A 24,038-nucleotide genomic window follows, 5' to 3' on the forward strand; every position below is an offset into this window, starting at 1 on the left:
GGTGTAATAACGATTACAGAGCTGAATTAATGTCCTTCCTTAAAAAAATATATATATATATATTTGCAGACTCGATGGACCATTTGGTATTTTTTCTGCCATCATTTTGCTATGTTTCTACTTGTGTTTTTTATATCTGCCTAGCTTTCAGCTTTAAGAATATATAAGTTTTTTTTTTTTTTTTTTCTAATGTTTTAATAAATACTCAGCTCAAATTTATTATTTTCGCTTGACAAATGTATACATTTTTTAGTTTAAATGTTAAAAGGGGGGTTGTTCTGTGGCGTTAACATACTACCTTTTTTCACTCCAGGTGGGAAAAAAAGTAACGAATGCAGTCACTACATGTAAGGACAGTTAGGTTGCAGTATATTACATTTTGTTCTTGGGGTTAGATATGTTTGAAAACCTGGATTCCCACTGACTCCTAAGCTGGTCATAGATGGATTGAAATTCATCTGGTTCAGCAGAGAATTTTGATTTATCTATGGGCAGGTTGGTTGCATAGAAGTCTATCTCTAGACTTCTCACTCTGCATTCAACAGTGAACAAACAAGTGGTCATATGAACCACTGTTTACCTGGGAGTTTTGGGTGTTCCCACCAAGCTTTGTCTGTTCCAGCTACTAGTGTTACATTCTCTGTAATATACTGTACATTATTAAATAATACATCCAGCAAGGACAGCGGCTCATGATGGCCACATTAGTGTGAAGACCTGGAAACTCAGCACAGAGATCCCTCTAGCAGAGTCCTTAAAGGTAGAAGAAAGTGTCAGGGGGTTTAAATCTTCAGCGTCCACCAAGAACCGAAAAATATCAGTTTTGAGTGGACTGAAGTTTTTAAGATGGTGATGCACATAAATTTTTCAATATACCAAGTAGTACCATCCAGAGTGAAGATTTATACCAATGGTAACTCCACCACCCCACTACATGTCTACTTACTTCATGGATTCCAAAGTGTGCGTAGGAATCAAAGTAATAATCTCTTGAGGTCATCTCCTCTGGATTTAACAGTTTAGCCATTTTGCCTCTCCCCGGGCAGCTTGGTTGAATAGGGGTATGTATGACATTCTGAGTTGACTGTACAGGTTTCGGAATTACCACTGGCTGAACAGGCTGCGAAGGGCCGCCACAAACCTACAAGGAAAAAGTTATAAAAGCATGTTGAAATTTGAAAATTACTCCATTGCCACCTTAAAAATATGTACAATGATGCAGGACTGAAATACTGTGATAATAAGATCAAGAGTAGCTACACCCAGGGGTGGACTGACAACTCATAGCGCCCCCGGACAATAGAAGATTATGGGGCCCCAGGGCAATAGGAGATTATGGGGCCCAGGCAATAGGAGATTATGGGGCCCCCAGGCAATAGATTATGGGGCCACACAGTATACACACACACATACAGTATACATACACAGTATACACACACAGTATACACACACAGTATACATACACACAGAATACACATACACCCACTGAAAAGGTACTGGAGAGGCAGGGCAGCTATAATCTTGGATTTTTTAGACCAAAAGGATGTCGGTAAGGGACATTTCAGGGACAGATGTAAAAAAACACAATTTTTTCAAACTGTCCCTGGTTTTACGGAGGCTGGCAACCCTGATGGGGCCCCCTAGTGGCATGGGGCCCAAATGGTCAGTCCACCCCTGACTACACCTGTCAGATCTTTCTGAATTCACAGTAATTTATCTTTTAACATAAATCTGAACTCAATCAATAAAATCTCACATAAAATCCCATCACATTAGAGGTCACTGTATGTGCCCCATTTACAGTAGCACTTTAGCACTTAAAGGAATTACCCCCTTTACAATCAGTGAAATTCTCGACCTTACATTGCATTCTAGTGGAATTTGTCCCTTTACTTCAGCTTTTAGTGAAATGTCACCCTTCGGTGGGGCTTCTTTACAACAGTGTTCAGTGGTGTAAGAAGTCCCTTTATAAAAGCTTTTGGAGGATGTGACTCCTGTTTATTAGTGTTCAATGGCTAAATGTGCTCTTTTTATCTTAGTGCTCCCCAATGGAAAGACCTGCATTATAGATGGTTAAAATTTACATTGGTGTCGATGTAGTTACTCACTAATTTACAGCAGTTATGCATTTATTTGCCAGTGAGTGGAAGGATCTCTCACAGAAAATTGTCCTCTCAAGTATGTGTCAGCAGAGCAGTGTGCACTCTTTCACCATGGACAGGAGATGCACAGTAAAAAAAGGTAAAGAAGTATTTTTGTAGCTGATCCCGCCATGGTTCCTCCTTCCTCTGGGTCCCCCCAACCAAAGCCACCACATAAACAACTATGGTGCTTGCTATGTCAGTGGCTCTGTCCCTGCTTACCAGGTGTGTTCAGGCATTGTCCCTCTTTTGACGGAGACTACAAGTGGCTGTTTCAACACACAGGGGCGGACTGACCATTCGGGCACTGCCCGAGGGCCCCAAGCCACTAGGGGGCCCCATCAGGGTTGCCAGCCTTAGTAAAACCAGTGACAGTATGTAAAAATCAGTGTTTTTTTACATCTGTCCCTAAAATGTCCCTTACCGACATCCTTTTGGTCTAAAAATCCCAAGATTATAGCTGCCCTGTCTCTCCAGTACCTTCTCAATGTGTGTATGTATACTGTGTGTGTGTGTGTGTGTACATATGTATACTGTGTGTGTATATTGTGTGTAAACTGTGTGTCCCCATAATCTTATGCCTGGGGGCCCCATAATCTCCTATTGCCCGGGGGCCCCATTATCTCCTATTGCCCGGGGGCCTTATGAGTTGTCAGTCCGCCCCTGAACACACATTACCATAGTTATCAACGTTTCCAAGAACATTCCAGGGACACCTTTTTTTGCTGGCCATCCAGCAAGCCATTGTAAATAGAGAACATACTTCGAAGTGGTATGTTCATTGTTCTCTATTTACAATGGCTTGCTGGATGGCCAGCAAAATTCTGCAACTTGTGGCAGGTGACATGGCAAGTGACAATCCGCAACATGGGCCAGGTGATGTGGCAAGTGACAATCCGCAACATGTGGCAGGTGATGTAACAAGTGACAATCTGCATCTGGTGGCAGGCAAGTGACATTCAGCAACTTGTGGCAAGTGACAATCTGCAACATGTGGCAGGTGACGTGGCAAGTGACAATCCGCAACTTGTGGCAGCTGACGTGGCAAGTGACAATCCGCAACATGTGGCAGGTGACGTGGCAAGTGACAATCCGCAACTTGTGGCAGGTGATGTGGCAAGTGACAATCCGCAACATGTGGCAGGTGACATGGCAAGTGACAATCCGCAACTTGAGGCAGGTGACGTGGCAAGTGACAATCCACAGCTTGTGGCAGGTGACGTGGCAAGTGACAATCCGCAACATGTGGCAGGTGACGTGGCAAGTGACAATCTGCATCTGGTGGCAGGCAAGTGACATTCCGCAACTTGTGGCAGGTGATGTGGCAAATGACAATCTGCAACATGTGACAGCTGACGTGGCAAGTGACAATCCGCAACGTGTGGCAAGTGACAATCCGTAATGCGTGGCAAGCAACGTGGTAAGTGACAATCTGCAATGCGGGGCAGGTGATGTGGCAAGGGACAAGCTGCATCTGGTGGCAGGTGACGTGGCAAGTGACACACTCGGGCCTCCCACTGATTCTGCATTATTGTGAGTTGAACCATTTCATTTTATATTACAATGTAATAATATAAATACAGGCATACCCCGTGTGAAGGATGTCAGTGTAAATCTCCCTGCTTGGTTAAATTGTGGGTTAGATGGATTCATGTGTCACAAGCTATTGACATGTTAATGACCCTTCCTCAGCCAGCTCCCTAGTTCAAATGGTAATTGATTTATTGTGTGTGGGAAGGAGACCGGCCTTACTGTTTACAATGATTAGAAGTGGCTCATGTTAATTATTCTGATTGCTTCATTGTGGTCAGGCTGTTACACCTAGTAATTAACTCCAGTGATGTCTTTATCTAAAGAAACGTGTCTGCATGGTCGGCTCCGACTTGTCTCCTATAATCTGTATGGGAAACCCCACTGTGTGAGGGGGGCGTTCCTAACAGGCTGTAACCACATATAAGCTGAGTTTTTGTGTCAATAAAGTGTCTTGTTCTAGCAGTAAGCTTGTCTCATGTGTGGCTTTCTGGGCGATTCCAGGGATATCCCTCCTCGTGGAATATTGGGGTGATTGTCGTTATGGGAAGAAGGGAACGTTGACGGGGATATCATACCGATACCGTCACAAATTGGTGGCAGCAGTGGGATCTTCCCTTCTATTCCCCATCACACCCGGATTCCAAGCAGACACTGGAAGAACTACTGGAAGTTCGTGGAAGGATCGCTAGCAACAAAACCAAGCGGGTCATCATAGCAGAATTAATGGAGCTAGACCAGGAGGACGGGATTGCAGCAACGCCAGCAGTACAAGAGATGGAGACACCAGTGATTCAGGAGGAGTCACCAACCAACAAGCTAATGAGAGAGAAGCTAGCGTGGTTCGGCCCGAACCCAACGCCGGATGTGGTTCTGAAAGTGATGGACCTGTTAGCGGAGGAGGCTAAACAAATAAGGGACGCAGAACTACAGAAGGATAAACAAATAAGGGACGCAGAACTACAGGAGGCTAAACAAATAAGGGACGCAGAGCTACAGAAGGCTAAAGAAATAAGGGACGCAGAACTCCAGAAGGCTAAAGAAATAAGGGACGCAGAGCTACAGGAGGCTAAACAAATAAGGGACGCAGAGCTACAGAAGGATAAACAAATAAGGGACGCAGAGCTACAGTTAAAACTGGCAGCAGTCCAACAAGCAGCCGCACCTTCTACGAACAGTGAGTACAGCACAGCAGACGCAAGGAAGATTCCGTTTAGCGCTTTTAAAGCTTTTGATGAAAAGGACTGTGAGATTGATAACTACCTGGCGGATTTTGAGCGACAATGTAACCTGCACCGAATAGCTAGAGGAGAGTGGGTTGCAATATTGTCAGGCAAACTGTCAGGCAAAGCTTCTGATGCTTTCCGGACCGTGCCAGATCAGGATATCCATAGCTACGCCCGGGTTAAAGAAGCGCTCCTGGCTCGTTATGCAGTAACCCCAGAGTCCCACCGACAGAAGTTCAGGGACTCACGCAAAACCACGAAAGACTCTTACGCAGAATGGGCATGCCAGCTGTCCCTGTCGGCCTCTAACTGGGTTAACAGCAGCCAGGCCACCACCGCAGAGGACATTTTGCAACTAATGCTCCTGGAGCAATTTTACAATCACATCCAGACGGATGTCAAAGATTGGGTGAGAGATCGCAGGCCCATGACTCTACCAGAGGCCGCGAAGTTGGCGGATGAATATGCGGATACTCGCAAGACAAACCAGGTCACACCACGGGTACAACCTCCACAACCAACGGCGCCCTCACACCCACCAGCCGCTAGATACCAACCGCCTAACAGACCGATGACATCTAGCCCTCGCTACCCACGCCAGGAGGACAACGAACAACGCTGCTTCCGGTGCAAACAGTTGGGTCACTTCAAGCAGAATTGCCCCATGAACGACAACACCAGGTCAAATTGGTCTCAACCTGGGTACCGCCCACCAGCAGCAGCCCATTGTGTAGACTCGGCTTGGGATCCCCAGGAGCTGGGTCAGGAAGAACCATTGGGCACCCCTTACGAAGCCCTCATGGTACAATCTGTTATTACGGACAACAGGGAACACCATTGTCAGCTGGTCATGGGCGACCGCCATGAGCCGGAGGGGCCTTGGAGGGAGCTGGGCAGAAAGAGGCACCGCCAGCTACCCTCCAAGAAGAAGAGGTCCTGGAAGTCATATAACCAGCGGACCTGGGAGGAGAAGAAGCGACTGGAGGAGATGGAATCGCAGCGGGCGCCCCAGATGCGGGCCGAGATGTTCGCCAAGGGCCCACCGGTGGCCCCTTACACCACCACCCAGTTCCTGATGATGAAGGACCACGTGGAGAGCCTGCAGGACATGAGCAAGCAGGATCTGATCCGTGAGTACATAGAGCTGGAGGAGTGCATAAGCCGCATGGAGGAGGAGAACAACCACCTGAGGTCACAGCGGGCTGACCCCCCCAGGCTCCATGAACTGGAGATGGAGCTGGAGAAGCTCAAAGAGGAGAACCGGCGGCTGCGGAGGGAGCAGGGGGTGGCTGACCTTATGGGGCTCTGAGTCCCCTCTCCCCCCCCCCCCCGGACTCTGAGCACCAGTGCTACAGCATTTCAACAAATATAACTTTTTCTTTTTATGAATCTCCTGTGATTGTCACTTCAGAGCCATAACCTGCCCCCTCCCATAGCGGGACACCTAGACGGCGGCGCACAGACCCATTCGCTGTCTTGACACTGACTTCTGGTGACTTTGCAGATCGCACAAAGACTTGGGGACTGACCGGCGTGTGATCTGACGACCCGGTGGCATACCTGAGTCGGAAGCAGTTACCAATGGAGGTCAGTCACGCCAAACGGAGTTAACCTCGGACTAAAAGCTCTGAACCCGTCAACCCTACTGGACCAGGGAAGGTCCAACCGGGTTTGCCGGAGCAGGGAGAAAAAGGGGGGCCATCCATTGTGAAGGATGTCAGTGTAAATCTCCCTGCTTGGTTAAATTGTGGGTTAGATGGATTCATGTGTCACAAGCTATTGACATGTTAATGACCCTTCCTCAGCCAGCTCCCTAGTTCAAATGGTAATTGATTTATTGTGTGTGGGAAGGAGACCGGCCTTACTGTTTACAATGATTAGAAGTGGCTCATGTTAATTATTCTGATTGCTTCATTGTGGTCAGGCTGTTACACCTAGTAATTAACTCCAGTGATGTCTTTATCTAAAGAAACGTGTCTGCATGGTCGGCTCCGACTTGTCTCCTATAATCTGTATGGGAAACCCCACTGTGTGAGGGGGGCGTTCCTAACAGGCTGTAACCACATATAAGCTGAGTTTTTGTGTCAATAAAGTGTCTTGTTCTAGCAGTAAGCTTGTCTCATGTGTGGCTTTCTGGGCGATTCCAGGGATATCCCTCCTCGTGGAATATTGGGGTGATTGTCGTTATGGGAAGAAGGGAACGTTGACGGGGATATCATACCGATACCGTCACACCCCGCTTTAAGTACACTCACTTTACATACACTCGCTAGTAAGGACATACCCCCGAGTGTATGTAAAGTGCCTTACAAGTACTGTACAGACATTTTTCAGCCGCAGTAGAAGGAGATGAAGCTTCGAGAGCATAGCCTGCCCTGTTCCAGTGTGCCCCTGACACCCCCACTTCAGCCCCTGAGACCTCAACTACAGCTCCTGACACCCCAAATACAGCCCCTGACCCCCTACTACACCCTAGAAGTGAAAAAAGGTATTGTTTCACTTTAAGTACATTTTCATTTTACATACATGCTCTTGTCCCATTGTGTACTTAAAAGTGGGGTATGCCTGTAATGCGCTTCAATCATCCTAAAACCAGTGCAGTGATCATTGAAGCCCCCCAATTTTTTTTTATGATAGCGCCCCTCCTGAAACTAGACTCTGGATCCGCCTCTGTAAGAGATGAAGTACAGTTGGTATCACTCCGCATGGGACAGGAGCCTCCACTACAGAGGAGACATCGGCTTATGTGGCTTTTGCTTCCTACTACAGCTCCAATTTTACAAGTAGTTCTTCTGCATTGCACTCTGTTTGATGCTCTGGGGTGGCAGGTCAGCAAGCCCAGACCGTGAACTACTAATCACCTGTCCGAGATCTACTGGTTGCTGACCCCTGCTGTACAGTATATATGTAGCCAAAGCTTCTTTTTTGGTTTTGGACAAAGTAGGGAAGTGTTAAAACCTCTGTCTATATATTCTTTCTCTGTGTACCATTGGTAAAGATCCCTTTCACTTCCTGTCCTAGAGATGTAACAAGAAGCTAATTGATATCTCCCAAAGTGAAGGGAACTCCCCACTTAGACAGTTGTCCCAGGAACAGACGTCTACATTGGTAGATTTTCCCCTTACCTTTGTTTTAACCACTTGCCGCCCACCAATGACAAATTGACGTCGGCAAAGTGGTTGTAGAATCCTGACCGGACGTCATATGACGTCCTCAGGATTCTGAGCCGCTGCTGACACCCCGCAACACCGATCTCGGTTAAGAGTCTCTCACGGAGGCTCTTTACCACGTGATCAGCCGTGTCCAATCACGGCTGATCACGATGTAAACAGGAAGAGCCGTTGACGGCTCTTCCTCACTCGCGTCTGACAGACGCGAGTAGAGGAGAGCCGATCGGCGGCTCTCCTGACAGGGGGGGTTCGCGCTGATTGTTTATCAGCGCAGCCCCCCCTCGGATCGCCACACTGGACCACCAGGGAAGCCCACCCTGGACCACCAGGGAAGGACAAACAAAAAAAAAGTCTAAAAAAAAAACCTCACTTTTAAACCAACCATCCACAGATCTCCTGTACACTCCTCATTCACAGCTTACCTCTGCACCCCCAACCCACAGCTCACCTCTGCACCCCCCATCCACAGATGTCCTATACACGCCCCATCCACAGCTCACCTCTGCACCTCCTGACCACAGCTCACTGGCTTAGCTGTGTTTCTGTGTTAACAAGTGACAGTAGTGTGCCATGAGAACAAGGTAAGTGCTGGAGGTAGTGGAACGCCGTTCCCCCACATCCTGGCTGAAAACATGCCCTGAGTATGCTCCATAGCAAATCAATATGGGTACTTCTTATGATTTCATGCTTGCTATTTGCCAGAATCCTGTCACAAATTTTGGATAATGGGATTGTTATATGTATGGGCACCAATACTGACTACCTAAAATACATGATGTATTTCATGTCCCATTAAGAAATAGTTACACTTCATTAATTGTTGGGCCTTTTGTCCAATTTCTCTTTAAAAAAAAAAAAAAAAAAATCCACTTAAATAAACCAAACTCTTTTTTTAACAGCAAAATAATTGCAATGACAAGTTGACAAGGGAAAGAGAATGAGATCAAAGAGAATAAAGACAAAGAAGAGAGTGCTAAAAATAGAATCCTCAATGGGAATTGTATAATAGCATTTAGTGAAGCACAATACAAAAACCTCAAGAAATACCGGCATAAAATCCGACAACAAGCAGTGGAAAAATACATCCTCTTTAGGATCCGCATTTTGTCAAGAGGGGTCACAAAAAAGGAGGGTTGGAACAAAAAGTGATGTGCCTCTTTGCATGCATATTGATCTAGAACAGGTGCTGGAAGCACACAATGCCATTTTCTCTAGCACCCACTGCTATTGGCTTATTTGATAGTTCTATAACAAAGTGTAGTCCAACCTCTTTCTTCTGAAAGCCCATCGACAAATGTATGGAAAAAGCCCACCCACACGCCTACAGTGCTCTCCTAAATGTATAGGGTTTGGGGCTGATCTGAAGTCTGAAGTTTATGCAATGGCACTGATCTAAGGTGTGAAGTGGTGCATTGGGGCATAAACATGAATACATTTTTGTGTGTGGACCAGTTAATCAGTTTTTGCACTCACAGTTGTACTGCTAATGGCAAAGTAAATTCTATAATTACTATTTAATAATTAAATAGGTCATTGGCAGGATAACTATGAACGCAAAAATTGAAAACAAAGATTATAACGTGTTCTTGTCCCCTGGCAGGCTGCTTCTCTTATGCCCCATACACACGATCGGAATTTCCCATGGAAAAAGTCTGATGGACTTTTTCCATCGGATTTTCCGATCGTGTGTAGCCCCATTTGAGTTTTTTAAAATCGGAAATTCAGATGAATTCCGTCCGACTTTAGATATAGAACATGTTCTATATTTTTCCAATGAAATTACATCGGAATTCCGATGCGATTTGGCCGGGCAAAAGCCTGATCGTGTGTACGCATAATTTCTTGTGAACATGACACCTAAGCTGGCCACGCATTAGTAGAATTTTGTTCTAAATTTTTTAGGAACGTTCATTCGCTTTCTTTTTCAAATAATCAAATTTTATTAAGTATTTTGTATTAGCTTTCTAATGATTAGTGGGGGCAAATTGACATTTGATTTCAACCACAGTGATGAGAAAATTAGAAGAAGCTGGGTGGAAATTTTTCTAACAGTTGTTTGTTATGGTTTTTGTTTGGTAAAGTTATTTTGTTCCAAAACCCAACGTTAAAATCAAACAAAATGTAATGTGGTAAAGACTGCTAACCCCTCATCTAAAAACAAAACAGAACTCCAGCAGTGCAGATTTTTTGCTGATGGATATCAGAATGCCATGTTGAATGCAAATATTTTAGGGAATTGTAGGACGCTTTTATTAAAGTGTACTGTATTTACAGGCAAATTTTGGCTATAGTCAAAAATATTGTAGATTCCTCTGTCATTCCGGGCTTGAAGGTATACTATATTACCAAAAATATTGGCACGCCTGCCTTTACACGCACATTAACTTTAATGGCTTCCCAGTCTTAGTCTGCAGTTTTCAATATTCTGTTACCCACCCTTTGCAGCAATAACAGAAGCACATTTGTGAGGTCAGGCACTGGTTTTGGAAGAGAAGGCCTGGCTCACAGTCTTTGTTCTTATTCATCCCAAAGGTGTTCTGTCGGATTGAGGTCAGGAATCCTCCAGTCAAGTTCCTCCACCCCAAACACACTCATCTGTGTCTTTATGGACCTTGCTTTGTGCAGTGGTCCAAATCATTTGGTGAAGGGGGTTTATGATGTGGGGTTGTTTTCACATCAGTGCCTAACACAGGGCGCCTCTGGAAGAATGGTCAAACATTCCCCTAGACTGAAGCCTCATACACACGCTCGGTTTTCTCAGCAAGAACCAGCAAGAAAAATGCTGGCAGAGCTTTCTTGCCCAGTAAACCAAGCGTGTGTACGAAGCTTTCAGGTTTCTCGTCTGGAAATCTTCCCAGAATCTCAATGAGAAAAATAGAGATCCTGCTCTCTATTTTCTCGTCTAGATTCTTGTCGGCCTGTTTCCTGACCAGAAACCTGAGCATCTGTATACTTACCTGTCACCGTGGAAACCCGCGCATGCTCAAAATGACTTTAAAGCATGCACGGTAGCTTCCACGGCATAGGTAGGGTGAAGCAAGATGGCGGCGACGCCATCGAATGTGACGAGCGCATGCTCGTCATACGCGATGATGCCACTGTGTTCTTGCCTTTCAAAAGAACCGCGGTTCTTTTGAAAGGAGTATGTGTACACTCGGGCGGCAAGAGATTCTTGCCAAGAATCTCGTCAGGAAAAACTATGTTTTTTTCCTGACTCGATTCTGGCCCGTGTGTACGAGACTACACTCCTAAACCTTGTGGACAGCCTTCCCAGAAGAGTTGAAGCTGTTGTAGCTGCAACGGGTGGGCCAACTCAATATTGAACCCTATGGACGAAGACTGGGATGCCATTAAAGTTCATGCGAATGCGAAGGCAGGCGTCCCAATACTTTTAGTAATAAAGTGTACAGGTATTTATAAAGCACCAACAATTTACATATATTGTACATTCACATCAATCCCTGCTCTCAAGTAGCTTACAATCTAAGGTCTCTAACTCACATTCACATACTAGGGCCAATTTAGACAGGAGCCAGGAGCCAGTTAACCTATCAGACAGTCTGAAACCCGGACGCATGATTCCAAACCCGAACTGTCCAGGTGAATCCTGGACGGGTGGCAACCCTAGTCTGAGGACTCATGTCCCGTGTTAGGTGACTACTGACACAATGGACTTGATTTGCTAAATCTTCAGCTTCTAACTTCAGCTTGATCAAGCTTTGACAAAAAAACATGGGAACTGATTGATTTCTATGCAGATCTGAATTAGATTTTGCACTCTCCAGTTTAAGTAAATTATCCTCAATGGGTCCACCTAAAACTGTGACAGTAAACCCAAGACTTTGATAGTTATTTTTTTAATATATATAAGAATGCACAAGGCAGCCATTCTCAACTAGGGATTATCCAGAGGTTGCTAGGGGTGGCTATAGCTGATCGACTTCTCATCCGATGGTTCCAAGATCAATGACATTTGACAGCGTCAGCAGCATCAAACCAATTATCTCTTTACGATCTGTAAGGCGAGCAGTCTTCCCATTGCCAGACAATTTAAGGGTAGCATTCTTTCCACTGTCCGCCAATGTAAGGGTAGTATTCTTTCCACTGTCTGCCAATGTAAGGGTAGCATTCTTTCCACTGTCCGCCAATGTAAGGGTAGCATTCTTTCCACTGTCCGCCAATGTAAGGGTAGCATTCTTTCCACTGTCTGCCAATGTAAGGGTAGCATTCTTTCCACTGTCCGCCAATGTAAGGGTAGCATTCCTTTCACTGTCCGCCAATGTAAGGGTAGCATTCTTTCCACTGTCCGCCAATGTAAGGGTAGCATTCTTTCCACTGGCCACAAATGTAAGAGGCGTTTACCCCCTGAACGCTAATAAATTGGCTTTAGCAGGGGTTCCTTGAGATCTGAAAATTCTTTCAAGGGTTCCTCTGGGGTAATACGGTTGAGAAAGGCTGCACTAATGTATTGATAGCCTCAGGGTATTTTAAAACCCCAATAAGCACAGGCGAATATAGGGTGAATATAGGGCGAGTTTTTATGCATGTAATGTCATTATCGTGTTACAATTATACAACCTTCATCACCTTTTAAACAAACCAAAAAACACAGTCTTTGATGGTGGTCCTCATAAAGCAATGCAAACGTTTTATTAAAACAGACAGGTGTTTGATGTGCGATGTATATATATATTCAAGTCACATTCCCGGTGAGCTAAAAATAACCTGTGTCAATCCGCGTTTTCACAGCTGTTCTTTAACACTTTGCCTGAAAAACCATTAGATATGCATTACAAGCTTCGCTGTTTGCACTGCTCTAGTCTCAAAGGAAAAATACCCATATCTCAACTAATGATCTGTCCTTTTTCTTCTTTATAGTTTCTGATTTCTAAAAGAAATAAAAAAAGTATCTATGTGATAGCCACATGTTTTGGGCTTCTTTCAAAAAGTAAAAGATACAAAATCATATGAAAATCTTAAGTCCTGCTAAATGATTAAGGTATAAACATGCAAGTTGCCTTGGCTAAGCGTACATGTTTATGCACCAAGAAGATGCCACTGAAGTCAGGTTTATCTTAAGGGAATAACGGCTAACATATTCTGTTTTGGATGATCAGTTCTTTCCCCAACATCAGTCATCTAGCAAATGTCTGTGAATGTTATTAGACTGTCCTATCACATATGTCCATTTCCCTAGACAACCTCAATTGCTTAGATTGAACAAAGACTTTCTAATGTCTGTGGGTCCCTTTAACAGAGAGCATTCTCATATCTCATCTGATAAATGTCCTTCACAGCAGGGCGAGATCTAGCCTATCTGATCTGGAGTGCAGTAAAAAAAGTCAGGGAGGCAGAGGGGCATAGGCATGCGCACAGGGTGTGCCACGTGTGCCTGGGCACACCCTAACCACCCCGTGTGGTGCAGATTCCCCATGTTTAGACCACTATATTCCATGTGTTTTATAGCAGAAAGTAACAAATATTGGGTTTTTTCCTCCAAAATTGTCGGTCTTTTTTATAGCGCAAAAAAATAATGCAGAGGTGATCAAATACCACCAAAAGAAAACTCTATTTCTGGGGGAGGGGGGGTACGTACATTTTGTTTGGGTACAGCGACGCACGACTGCGCAATTGTCAGCTAAAGTAACGCAGTGCTGTATTACAAAAAAATGGCCTGGTCATTAAGTGGGCAAATCCTTCCGAGCTGAAGTGGTCAAGGTGAATCTTGCATCAGATATAATTTATGTTTTGAAGTTATGTGCATGCATGCTAAGTATTGTATACGTTACATCACCAGGTACACCAGGTGTTTTTTACTTATCACAGAGAACCTAATATTCCCCATTACAATGCCTTTATCTGCTTTCCTTCCCAAGAGGACAAGTACTTCCCCTAACAATGGATCCATCTGATTTTCTGTCCAAGAGGATGGCATCAGTTTACCTTTTTTTGATTTGCTACAAAGTTACAGTGTACCGTTTTATTGGTTATTGGGGTAGAGGAGACTGAGGAAATGCTTTTCCCTGCCTGCAGCAGGGAACTGAACTGAAATTATGTCATCGGTCTGATGACATAATTTCAATTCATCTCAAGAGGTTTGAGTAAGTAATGACTATAGCGTGAAACGCGTAACTTTTCTTGCTCCTGTCATACCTGTGATGTGAGTTTAATGCTTCAATAAAGATACCAAAGAGGGAAAGCAATATTCTGGATTTTGAATCAATTCAGTTCAGGCGACATCCATGAATTGGAGACCAAAGACCACTTCATTATTAAGGGCAGGGTTGCCAACCTCCCGCAGCATTTTTTACTGCGAAAACATGGAAAATGTACTGGCGGAGCACATTGTTTACTGGCAACCTGAGAAATTACAGGACTCCTATTGAAAACTATTAGACCTTGTACACACGACCGAACATGTCCGCGGAAACTGGTCCGAGGTGTAGGGCCTAGCGGACAGTTTTCCGGCCTAGCGGACAGGTTTCCAGCGGACAAAAGTTTCTTAGCATGCTAAGAAACTTGTCCGCTGGAAACATGTCCGTCGGACATGTCCGATGGTTAGTACGACTCATCGGACATGTCCGCTGGTTATGACGTATAACCAGCGGCCCGCATGCGTGGAAGCATTGAACTCGCGTGTTAGAGAACGTTGGTGTCTTATACGTCACCGCGTTCTCTGTCCGCGGGGATTTTGGTCTGATGGTGTGTACACACATCAGACCAAAAGCTCCCAGCAGACATGTCCGATGAAAACGGTCCGCTGACCGTTTTCATCGGACATGTCTGCTCGTGTGTACAAGGCCTTACAGTGAATATGTGAACAGTATAAACATGATATGGAAACACTGACAATACCTATAACAAGGTAATTTGCTCAATTTACACTTAAAAAATCAACACAGCATGAAATTATCAGCGCCTGATATTTACTGGCAGTTGTAAAAAAATCATAGTTTTTTTACAAACTGTCAGTAAATTTACTGGCGGTTGACAACCCTGATTAAGGCCTGAATTTAATCATATAGACTTGAAAACTTGTTTAAAGAAAGCTTTTGTATATTGGTAATGGATTACTTTAATTAGATGGATTTTTACATTAAAACAGAATATTGTTGCCACTAAACCCTTAGCTCTGCCAAGCAGAAAATGGGTTAAGGCATATTATAATATGAAATATATTCAGTAGAGATTTCCATCCTGTGATGTTGCCCCCTGTAGGTTTGATTTATTTCATACAAAAGCACATGCAGCCAAATGAGCAATCCCAGCAAAACCAATATCAGATCTGTACCAGCTAAGGTGAGAGTTTAGTTCCTCCCTTCTTCCTAAAGCTTCCCAAGAGCATAATAAATCATTACTCACCTCCTTTCTGTTTATAGACAAACGACTACGATCAGTGAGAACAAGAGCAAAACTGTTCCAATCCTGGGCACAGGAGGATCTGGAATTCAATACTCAGATGATTTACAGAGCTTTGGTATTTTGCTTATTTTTCTTTGTTACTCTAATAGGGCCCCATTGCTATATATCAGCCCATGGCAATACTCAGGTGAGAATCCGGTCATCCTGCATCAAGATCTTTTTACCTGTTGAAATTGTTTTCATGTTATAGAGCCAGTCACTCTCAAAAGCATTAAAGGATAAGTCCACCATAAGGCCCCATACACGCTATTAGATTTTCTCCAGATTTTTGTCTTCAGATTTAAAAAAATCATGTAGTGCAAGGGCCTGCCTGATTGCATTAAAATTGAAACTCTTAAGGTTTGACCTCATATTATATGGTTTTGGTAAATCTGAAGACAAAAATCTGCAGAAAATCTAATAGTGTGTATGGAGCTTAACACTAAAATCTCTACATCTACAGTCATCCATGATCTAAGACCAGGGCCACTGATAGGCCAGTACAACTGACCCTGTTGTACCGGGCCCGGCCAGCAGGGGGGCCCGGGCAACCTCCAGAGAGAACGGATTAAAGCGGGAGTTCACCCATTTATTAATTTTTCCCCTTAGATTCCTGCTCGTTTGGTCTAGGGGAATCGGCTATTTGTTTTAAAATATGAGCAGTACTTACCGTTTTCGAGATGCATCTTCTTCCATCGCTTCCGGGTATGGGTCTTCGGGAGCGGGCGTTCCTTCTTGATTGACAGTCTTCCGAGAGGCTTCCGACGGTCGCATCCATCGTGTCACTCGTAGCTGAAAGAAGCCGAACGTCGGTGCGGCTCTATACTGCGCCTGCGCACCGACGTTCGGCTTCTTTCGGAAAATCGTGACGCGATGGATGCGACCGTCGGAAGCCTCTCGGAAGACTGTCAATCAAGAAGGAACGCCCATTCCCGCAGCCCATACCCGGAAGCGACGGAGAGGATGCATCTCGTAAACGGGTAAGTACTGCTCATATTTTAAAACAAATAGCCGATTCCCCTAGACAAAACGAGCAGGAATCTAAGGCTAAAAAGTGCCCTCTAAGGGTGAACCCCCGCTTTAATGTAGGGGAAAAAAAAAACTCCACAGCGAATATCATTTGTCAAACCCAAGCCCCCCTCCCCCACGTTGCTTTTTACGTTTTTGGCAGCAGAAAGGGACTATTTTTTTCTATTTCGTGCGCGGAAGAATATCTCTTCTCTTCCACGCCCGCTCCTAATGCTGGCTCAAGTCCCGACCAGCGTGTCCTTCCCTAGTGCCGCGGAGTGATTCCTCTCCCTCCGCTCTTGGTGCTCTGCTCTGTTCTTCACTCAGCTGAGCTGAGAGACGAAGCAGTGAGACGAGCGGCGGCTTTGACAGAAAGAAAAAAAAGAAGCACCTGGCATCTGACTGTTTGTTTGTGACATGGTCAGACTGACACTCCAGCGAGCACTGAAGGATCAGGGAGGAAGTGACTCCTGGCTGGGGCTCGGCTAACAGGTGTGTACTTTCTTGGGGAGGGGGGGGGATTCAAGATCTACTGCAGCAGCATCTATACATTATGGCTTTGGCGGCATTGGTTTCACTGTCTGCAGGTATCACATGTGTTATGGCCCATAACGCATGTGCTACCTGCAGACAGTGCTACCCATGCCACCAATGCCATATTGTGCTGCAGACAGTGCCACCCATGACGTTAACCTGTCTGCAGCATAATGTGGACTTGGCCGCATGGCTGGCACTGTCAGCAGGTAGCACATGAGCTATGGTATTAGCGCCATGGGTGGCACTGTCTGCAGCACAATATGGCATTGGCCGCATGGCTGGCACTGTCTGCAGATAGCACATGTGTTATGGCCCTTAACACATGTGCTGCCTGCAGGGACAGTGCCACCCATGCTGCCAATGCCGTAATGTGCTGCAGAGACAGTACCACCCATGCCGCCAATGCCGTCAATGCCGTAATGTGCTGCAGACAGTACCACTTATGCTGCCAATGCCGTAATGTGTTGCAGACAGTGCCACCCATGCCGCCAATGGCAGCATGGGTGGAACTGTCTGCAGCACAATATGGCATTGGTGGCATGGCATGGGTGGCACTGTCTGCAGCACAATATGGCATTGGTGGCATGGCATGGGTGGCACTGTCGGCAGCACAATATGGCCAGGGGCAGAGCCAGGGGTGGTACCAAAGGAGGGACCAGGGGTGGAGCTGAAGGGGCCCGTCAGGTAGGCTTTATGGGGCCCCATGATTTCTATCAGCGGCCCTGTCTAAGACTAACCTATAGCCCTGTAAAGAATAAATCAGTACCGGTATACATACCTTATCTGAAGCCACTCTGGTCCGGTCTCCAGCGGCAGAAGCTTTGCAGAGGAGCTGTGAAAATGAATGGGGAGTGACATCACCCATAGGGTTGGGGCTTCCATTGTCGGCTGCCTCCCTTGCACACGTCTTCACAGCAAAGCCAGCACTGGAAGCTCAGCGCAGGACCGGATTGGATCGGCTTTAAAAAAGGTAAGTATAGTGATTTCTTCTTTACAGGGCTAGATAGGTTAGTCTTAGATCATGGATGTCTGTAGATGTAAAGATTTTAGTGTTGAGTGGACTTATCCTTTAACCATTTGGCCAATTGATGGAAATCATGAAAGGGCCATAGAACTACACAGCAAGGAGAGATGTCTCCTTGCCTGCAGTTTCCAAAAAGAACATCTCTCTCTTTCTTAGTAGAGACAGAACTTTTTGGATTACTCAGTTATTCAGAGACTGCCAACAAGCATGCTGGCATTGCTGTAGTTATTTATTAGACAACCCAGCATGCATTACAAACAATATAAAAAGGGATATCCACACTTTTTCTTTTTATAAAGAAAATCTATAACAAAAAGATTTTTTTTTTTTTAAAACATAACAAACACATAGACATAGTAGCTGTGACTTTGGGGTTGTGCAGTTTGCCTACAGTCTTCACTCTAATCCAGGAGTCGCCAACCTTTTCAAACAAAGGCCAGTTTACCATCCTTCAGACTTTATAAGGGCTGGATTTGGCCAGCCAGAGTAGAAAATGTCCTAGGCCCAGCATCAGTTAGAATAAATATCGCCTTAGGGTTGGTGGTCAGTAAGAAGAGGAATAGTGCCCCTATTAGTAGAAGGAATAGTACTCCATCATTGGTATCAGTGTAAGAAATAGTGCCCCATTGTTGGTGTCAGTGGGAGGAATAGTGCCTCATATCATAGGGTGGAATAGTGACACAAGGGCTGGATACAGCCTAGCAAAGGGCCACATCTGGCCCTTGGGTCGCAGTTTGGAGACCCCTTCTCTAATGAAAGGTAGACTTATGAGCATGCACTGGTGTGATGATAATAACTGCCACAGAGAATAACAGTGGGATCCATCCATGCCGGTGGACTGCTCTCTAGGCCGGATATTACACACTGGTGAATTTTGGGGATCATATCGACTTTTTATTCGTTTGCAGCCTTTAGCCAGTTAGGAATGTAATTGTAATGAGTGCCCTTGGTTGTAGATGAAAGATACATTTCCTTAAATAACTCAGGGGTGTCCAAACTTTTTTCAGAGAGGGCCAGATTTGATAAAGTGAACATGCGTGAGGGCCGATCATTTTGCCTGACATTCTTTGAACCATTAAAATTCGGTCTAAGTGTGTTTCTCTGAGCACTAATACACTGCCCAACAAGAATTCTCTTGCCTTTGTGGCCTTTGTGGCTGTGTGTAATTAAGAGATGAGCTTGCGCTTATTATTTGGATATACCATATTTATTGGGATATAACACGCGCCTTCACTTTAGGAGTAAGGACTAAGTTTCAGGATTTTTATTTATTTTTTTTATAAAGAACTGTGAAGCAAAATAATGGTCAGTGCCCATCTGCAGACCCACCATTGCCATGAATTTAGCCTCACCATTGCCAGGAATGCTCCCACCATTGCCTGGAATGCACCCGCTATTGCCAGGAATGCACCCACCATTGCCAGGAATACAGCACCATTGACAGGAATGCACCCGTCATTGCCAGGAATGCACTCCCAATTGCCAGGAATGCAGCACCATTGCCAGGAATGCAAACGAAGGAAAGGGAGTAACCGCTCCAGGTGGGTGTGTTGGGAAAATCGGCAGCAGTTCAGGAAATCAAGGGTGCTGGCAATGCACGAAGCAATTGATATGAGGAAAGATGGGATGGACAGCCGCACTCCAAGAAAAACCATAAGGTTGTCTTTATTGTAAAAAAATTATAAAAAATGCACTACAAACCATGCAGAACACAGGGAAAACGTCCTACGCGTTTCACACTCCAATTAGTGCTTAGTCATGACTAAGCACTAATTGGAGTGTGAAACGCGTAGGCTGTTTTCCCTGTGTTCTGCTTGGTTTGTAGTGCATTTTTTATCCATTTTTTACAATAAAGACAACCTTATAGATTTTCTTGGAGTGCGGCTGTCCATCCCGTCTTTCCTCATATCAATTGCCAGGAATGCACTCACCATTGCCAGGAATGCAGCACCATTGCCAGGAATGCAGCTCCATTGCCAGGAATGCACCACCATTTGCCAGGAATGCAGCACCTTTGCCAGTAATGCAGCACCATATTTGCCATGAATGCAGCACCATATTCACCAGGAATGCAACACCATTTGCCAGGAATGCAGCACCATTTGCCAGGAATGCAGCACCATATTTGCCAGGAATGCAGCATGATTTGCCAGGAATTCAGCACAATTTGCCAGGAATGCAGCACCTTTGCCAGGAATGCAGCACCATATTTGCCAGGAATGCAGCATCATATTTGCCAGGAATGCACTCACGAGCGCCAAAAATTTATTACAGAAGACTCTCCTGTTTACACAGCGGCCTCTTTCATAGAAAGTCCCGCCTCCTTTGATGGACAGAACAGTCATCCAATGGCAGCGCAGGACTTCCTATTACAGAGGTCGCCCGTAAACAGGAAATACTCATGTGTGTGTACGGCGGTGGCGCTCGTTCTGCCTCCTCCCTGTCCCGTTCCAAGGCATATACAATTTTTGTGGCCCCGGCGCTGGGAGATCGTTGGGGCCACAAAAGATATATATGTCTACATAACCTGGCGGGCCGTTCAAAACCGGAACGCAGGGCCACGATTGGTCCACGAGCCGGACTTTGGACATGCCTGCTGTAGCTGAACACATTATAAAATCTTTCATGGATCCTTTCCCTTGGGTAAAATATTGTATTTTACAATTATTACTATGGATTAAAACTGATCTGAAACCCAAACCAAATATGTACTTTACCCCAGGTTACCAGTCATTAGATGTCAAGGCTGCATTCATTTTTTTTTTCACCTGTTAAACCAGTGAATGACACACTTTCTGCCCTAAGCTATCTAAGCTCACTTATTGCACTGTATACATCGAGGAAGCCATAGTGTGACTCTGTCCTCAATTGAACTTCCTTGTAAACTCAGTTCACCTCACAGAACGTGACAAGGACACCACATTTCTGTCAGGATCAACATGTATTTTCTGTACTTTTTGGAAATATTCTTAGCCAAATGAAAACGAATAGTCGCCACTTCTAGACTGGTAAACTGCAATAAATTATTATTATTATTATCATTATTATTAAAGCGGTTGTAAACCGCATAAACTTTTTTTTTTTTCCCCAAACCTGCAATGCAAAAGGCATAATAGGCTAGTATGCACCGCATACTAGCCTATTATGAAATACTTACCTCGGAACGAGGTGTGTACCACTTACCTGGTCCACGCCGAGCAGGATGTCATCTTGCTCCGGCGTGTCTTCCGGGTATCGCCGCTCCAGCGCTGTGATTCGCTGGAGCGGCGATGACGTCACTCCCGCGCGTGCGCGCGGGAGATTTAAAATCGGCAGGGTCCGGCGGATGCCGGTCCTTCAGCCGTGGATTCCCCCCTGCGCATGCGCCGCCCGCATTGCGGGGGGAATATCTCCTAAACCGTGCAGGTTTAGGAGATAATCTCCTTACCTACAGGTAAGCCTTATTATAGGCTTACCTGTAGGTAAAAGTCCAAATAGTGGGTTTACAACCACTTTAATATTATAATTATACAGGATTTATGTAGTGCCAATAGTTTGTGCAGCACCTTACAAAATAAAGGCAAACAGTACAGTTACAATACAATTCAAGTGGAATCGAAGGGCCCTGCTCATTAGAACTAGAATCTAAAAGGGAGAGTCAAGTAATACAAAAGATTATAACTGTGGGGGGCAGTGGCGGTTCGTCCATAGAGGGCGCTGGAGCGCCGCCCCCTCGGGCTCTTGCACAGCCACTGAAATACATAGATTCATGCATTGCATGAATCTATGTATTTTCGCCGCTGCCGCCCACTATTCAGATAGCCGGATGCTGAGCACCGGCCATCTGAATAACGGCAGCTGGTTGGCTGTGTGGAAGTGCCTATCAGAGCCAGCGGCCCTTAGGCTGTAGTCGGCTTCCTGAATGCTTATCCTCGGGACGTACCGGCGGTGCGTTGCTTGGATAAGACTGACAGGCGTCTCAGCCAATCAGGTTCACCGGTTCTGGTTACCGGTAACCTGATTGGCTGAAGCGTCATCGAGGGCGGGAGAAGACATCGATGGTTGGTAGAAGCACTGCTGACCCCAGAAAGGTAAGTGCCAGGCAGGGGGGGGGGGGGGGATTTTACAGGTCACAGTGGCAGCATTTTACTGGGTACAGTGGCGACAATTGCGGGGCACAGTGGCTACAATTGCTGGGCACAGTGGTAACAATTGATGACACATACAGGTCACAGTGGCAGCATTTTACTGGGCACAGTGGCGACAATTGCGGGGTACAGTGGCTACAATTGCTGGGCACAGTGGTAACAATTTATGGGCACAGTGGTAACAATTGATGGGCACAGTGGTAACAATTGATGGCACATACAGGTCACAGTGGCAGCATTTTACTGGGCACAGTGGCAACAATTGCGGGGCACAGTGGCGACAATTGCGGAGGACAGTGGCTACAATTGATGGGCACAGTGGTAACAATTGATGGCACAGTGGTAACCATTGATGGGCACAGTGGTAACAATTGATGGCACAGTGGCGACAATTGATGCGCACAGTGGTGACAATTGATGGGCACAGTGGTGACAATTGATGGCACAGTGGTGACAATTCATGGCATGGCATAGTGGTGACAATTGATGGCACAGTGGCTGTGTTTTATGGCATGGCACAGTGACTGCATTTGATGGCATGGCACAGTGGTGGCAATTGATGGCACAGTGGCTGCGTTTGATGGCATGGCACAGTGACTGCATTTGATGGCATGGCACAGTGGTTGCGTTTGATGGCATGGCACAGTGGCTGCGTTTGATGGCATAGCACAGTGGTGACAATTGATGGGCACAGTGAGGCTGCAATTGTTTTTTTTTTTTTTTCGTTTGCGCCCCCCCAAAAATTTTGAGCACCAGCCACCATTGGTGGGGGGTGAGCTGATAGTGGGGCAAGATAGGCTTCTCTGAGGGGAAGGGTTTTCAAGATTGCTCAAAGGTAGATAGAGTAGCAGACAGTTGAAAAGAGTGGGGTAAGGAGTTCCAGAGGATGGGAAAGACTCAAGAGAAGGCGAGCATGGGAGGAAGTGATGAGGCAGCTAGAGATCATGATATCTTGGGAGGAACGAAGAGAACGATTAGGTTGGTATTTTGAGACAATTTTAGTGATGTAGCTGGGGGCAGAGTTGTGGATGGCTTTGTAAGTTGTTAGTATTTTGAATTTTTCTTGTTGGTGAAGCCAATGAAGGGATCAGCAGAGAGGAGTAGCAGACACTAAATGGTCGGTAAGGTGGATGAGTCTAGCAGTGGCATTCATGATGGACAGAAGGGGGATAGCGTATTTAAAGTTAGGCCAATGAGGAGGTAGTTGCAATAGTCAAAGAAAGATAACCAGGAATGTAGGAGCTTTGTGGTGTCGTTGGTTAAGAAGGAGAATTTTTTAGAGATGAGGAGTCAGGATTTTGGGTCTGTAAGGAGAATTCAAAGTCCAGGTTTATACCTAATACCCTGGTTTGTGAAGACAGACTGGTAGTTATGCCATCAATCTCAACAGAGAAGTTAGGGTGAAAGGGCTGCTACATCATCATGAAAAAAGTTAGTTCACACAGGCGGCTGGCGGGGGGGGGGGGGTAGGAGGTGAATACTTACCTGAGCCCATCTCAGTCCAGCGATGTTGCACGAGAGTCTCGGCTGCCCAGGATCTTCCTCCTCATTGGCTGAGAAAGCAGCAGGGTGCCATTGGCTCCCACTCTTGTCAACTTCAGTGAGCCTATGAGGAGAAAGGGGGGGCCGGGCTGAACCGCGGCACCATGTCTGAATGGACACACCGAGCAGCGGCTCGGGTGCCAATATAGCAAGCTGCTTGCTGTGGGGACAGGAGGGAGGGGCCAAGAGCACTGGCGAGGGACCCGAGAAGAGGAGGGCAGGTAAGTATAACATGTTTTTTATTTTTAAATGAAAAAAAAAGAGACTTTAGTAACACTTTAAAAGAAGATCGCAAACTCAAAGACTGGTCTTTGTGTGATACATTTGTGAAG

The 24,038-nt window shown here is 45.6% G+C and overlaps 1 protein-coding gene across 2 annotated transcripts in view; it reads right to left on the minus strand.

The window, feature by feature from the left end:
- The window catches only part of PRMT8 (protein arginine methyltransferase 8), a 236,346-nt gene that overhangs the window by 107,120 nt on the left and 105,188 nt on the right, over positions 1-24,038 (minus strand). For both annotated transcript variants that reach the window (XM_040345189.1, XM_040345188.1), the window contains exon 2: positions 947-1,141. In XM_040345189.1, the coding sequence (XP_040201123.1) occupies positions 947-1,141 (195 nt within the window). The remainder of the gene's footprint in view (positions 1-946; positions 1,142-24,038) is intronic.

Source organism: Rana temporaria, chromosome 3 (assembly GCF_905171775.1).
Source record: "Rana temporaria chromosome 3, aRanTem1.1, whole genome shotgun sequence".
NCBI lineage: Eukaryota > Metazoa > Chordata > Amphibia > Anura > Ranidae > Rana > Rana temporaria.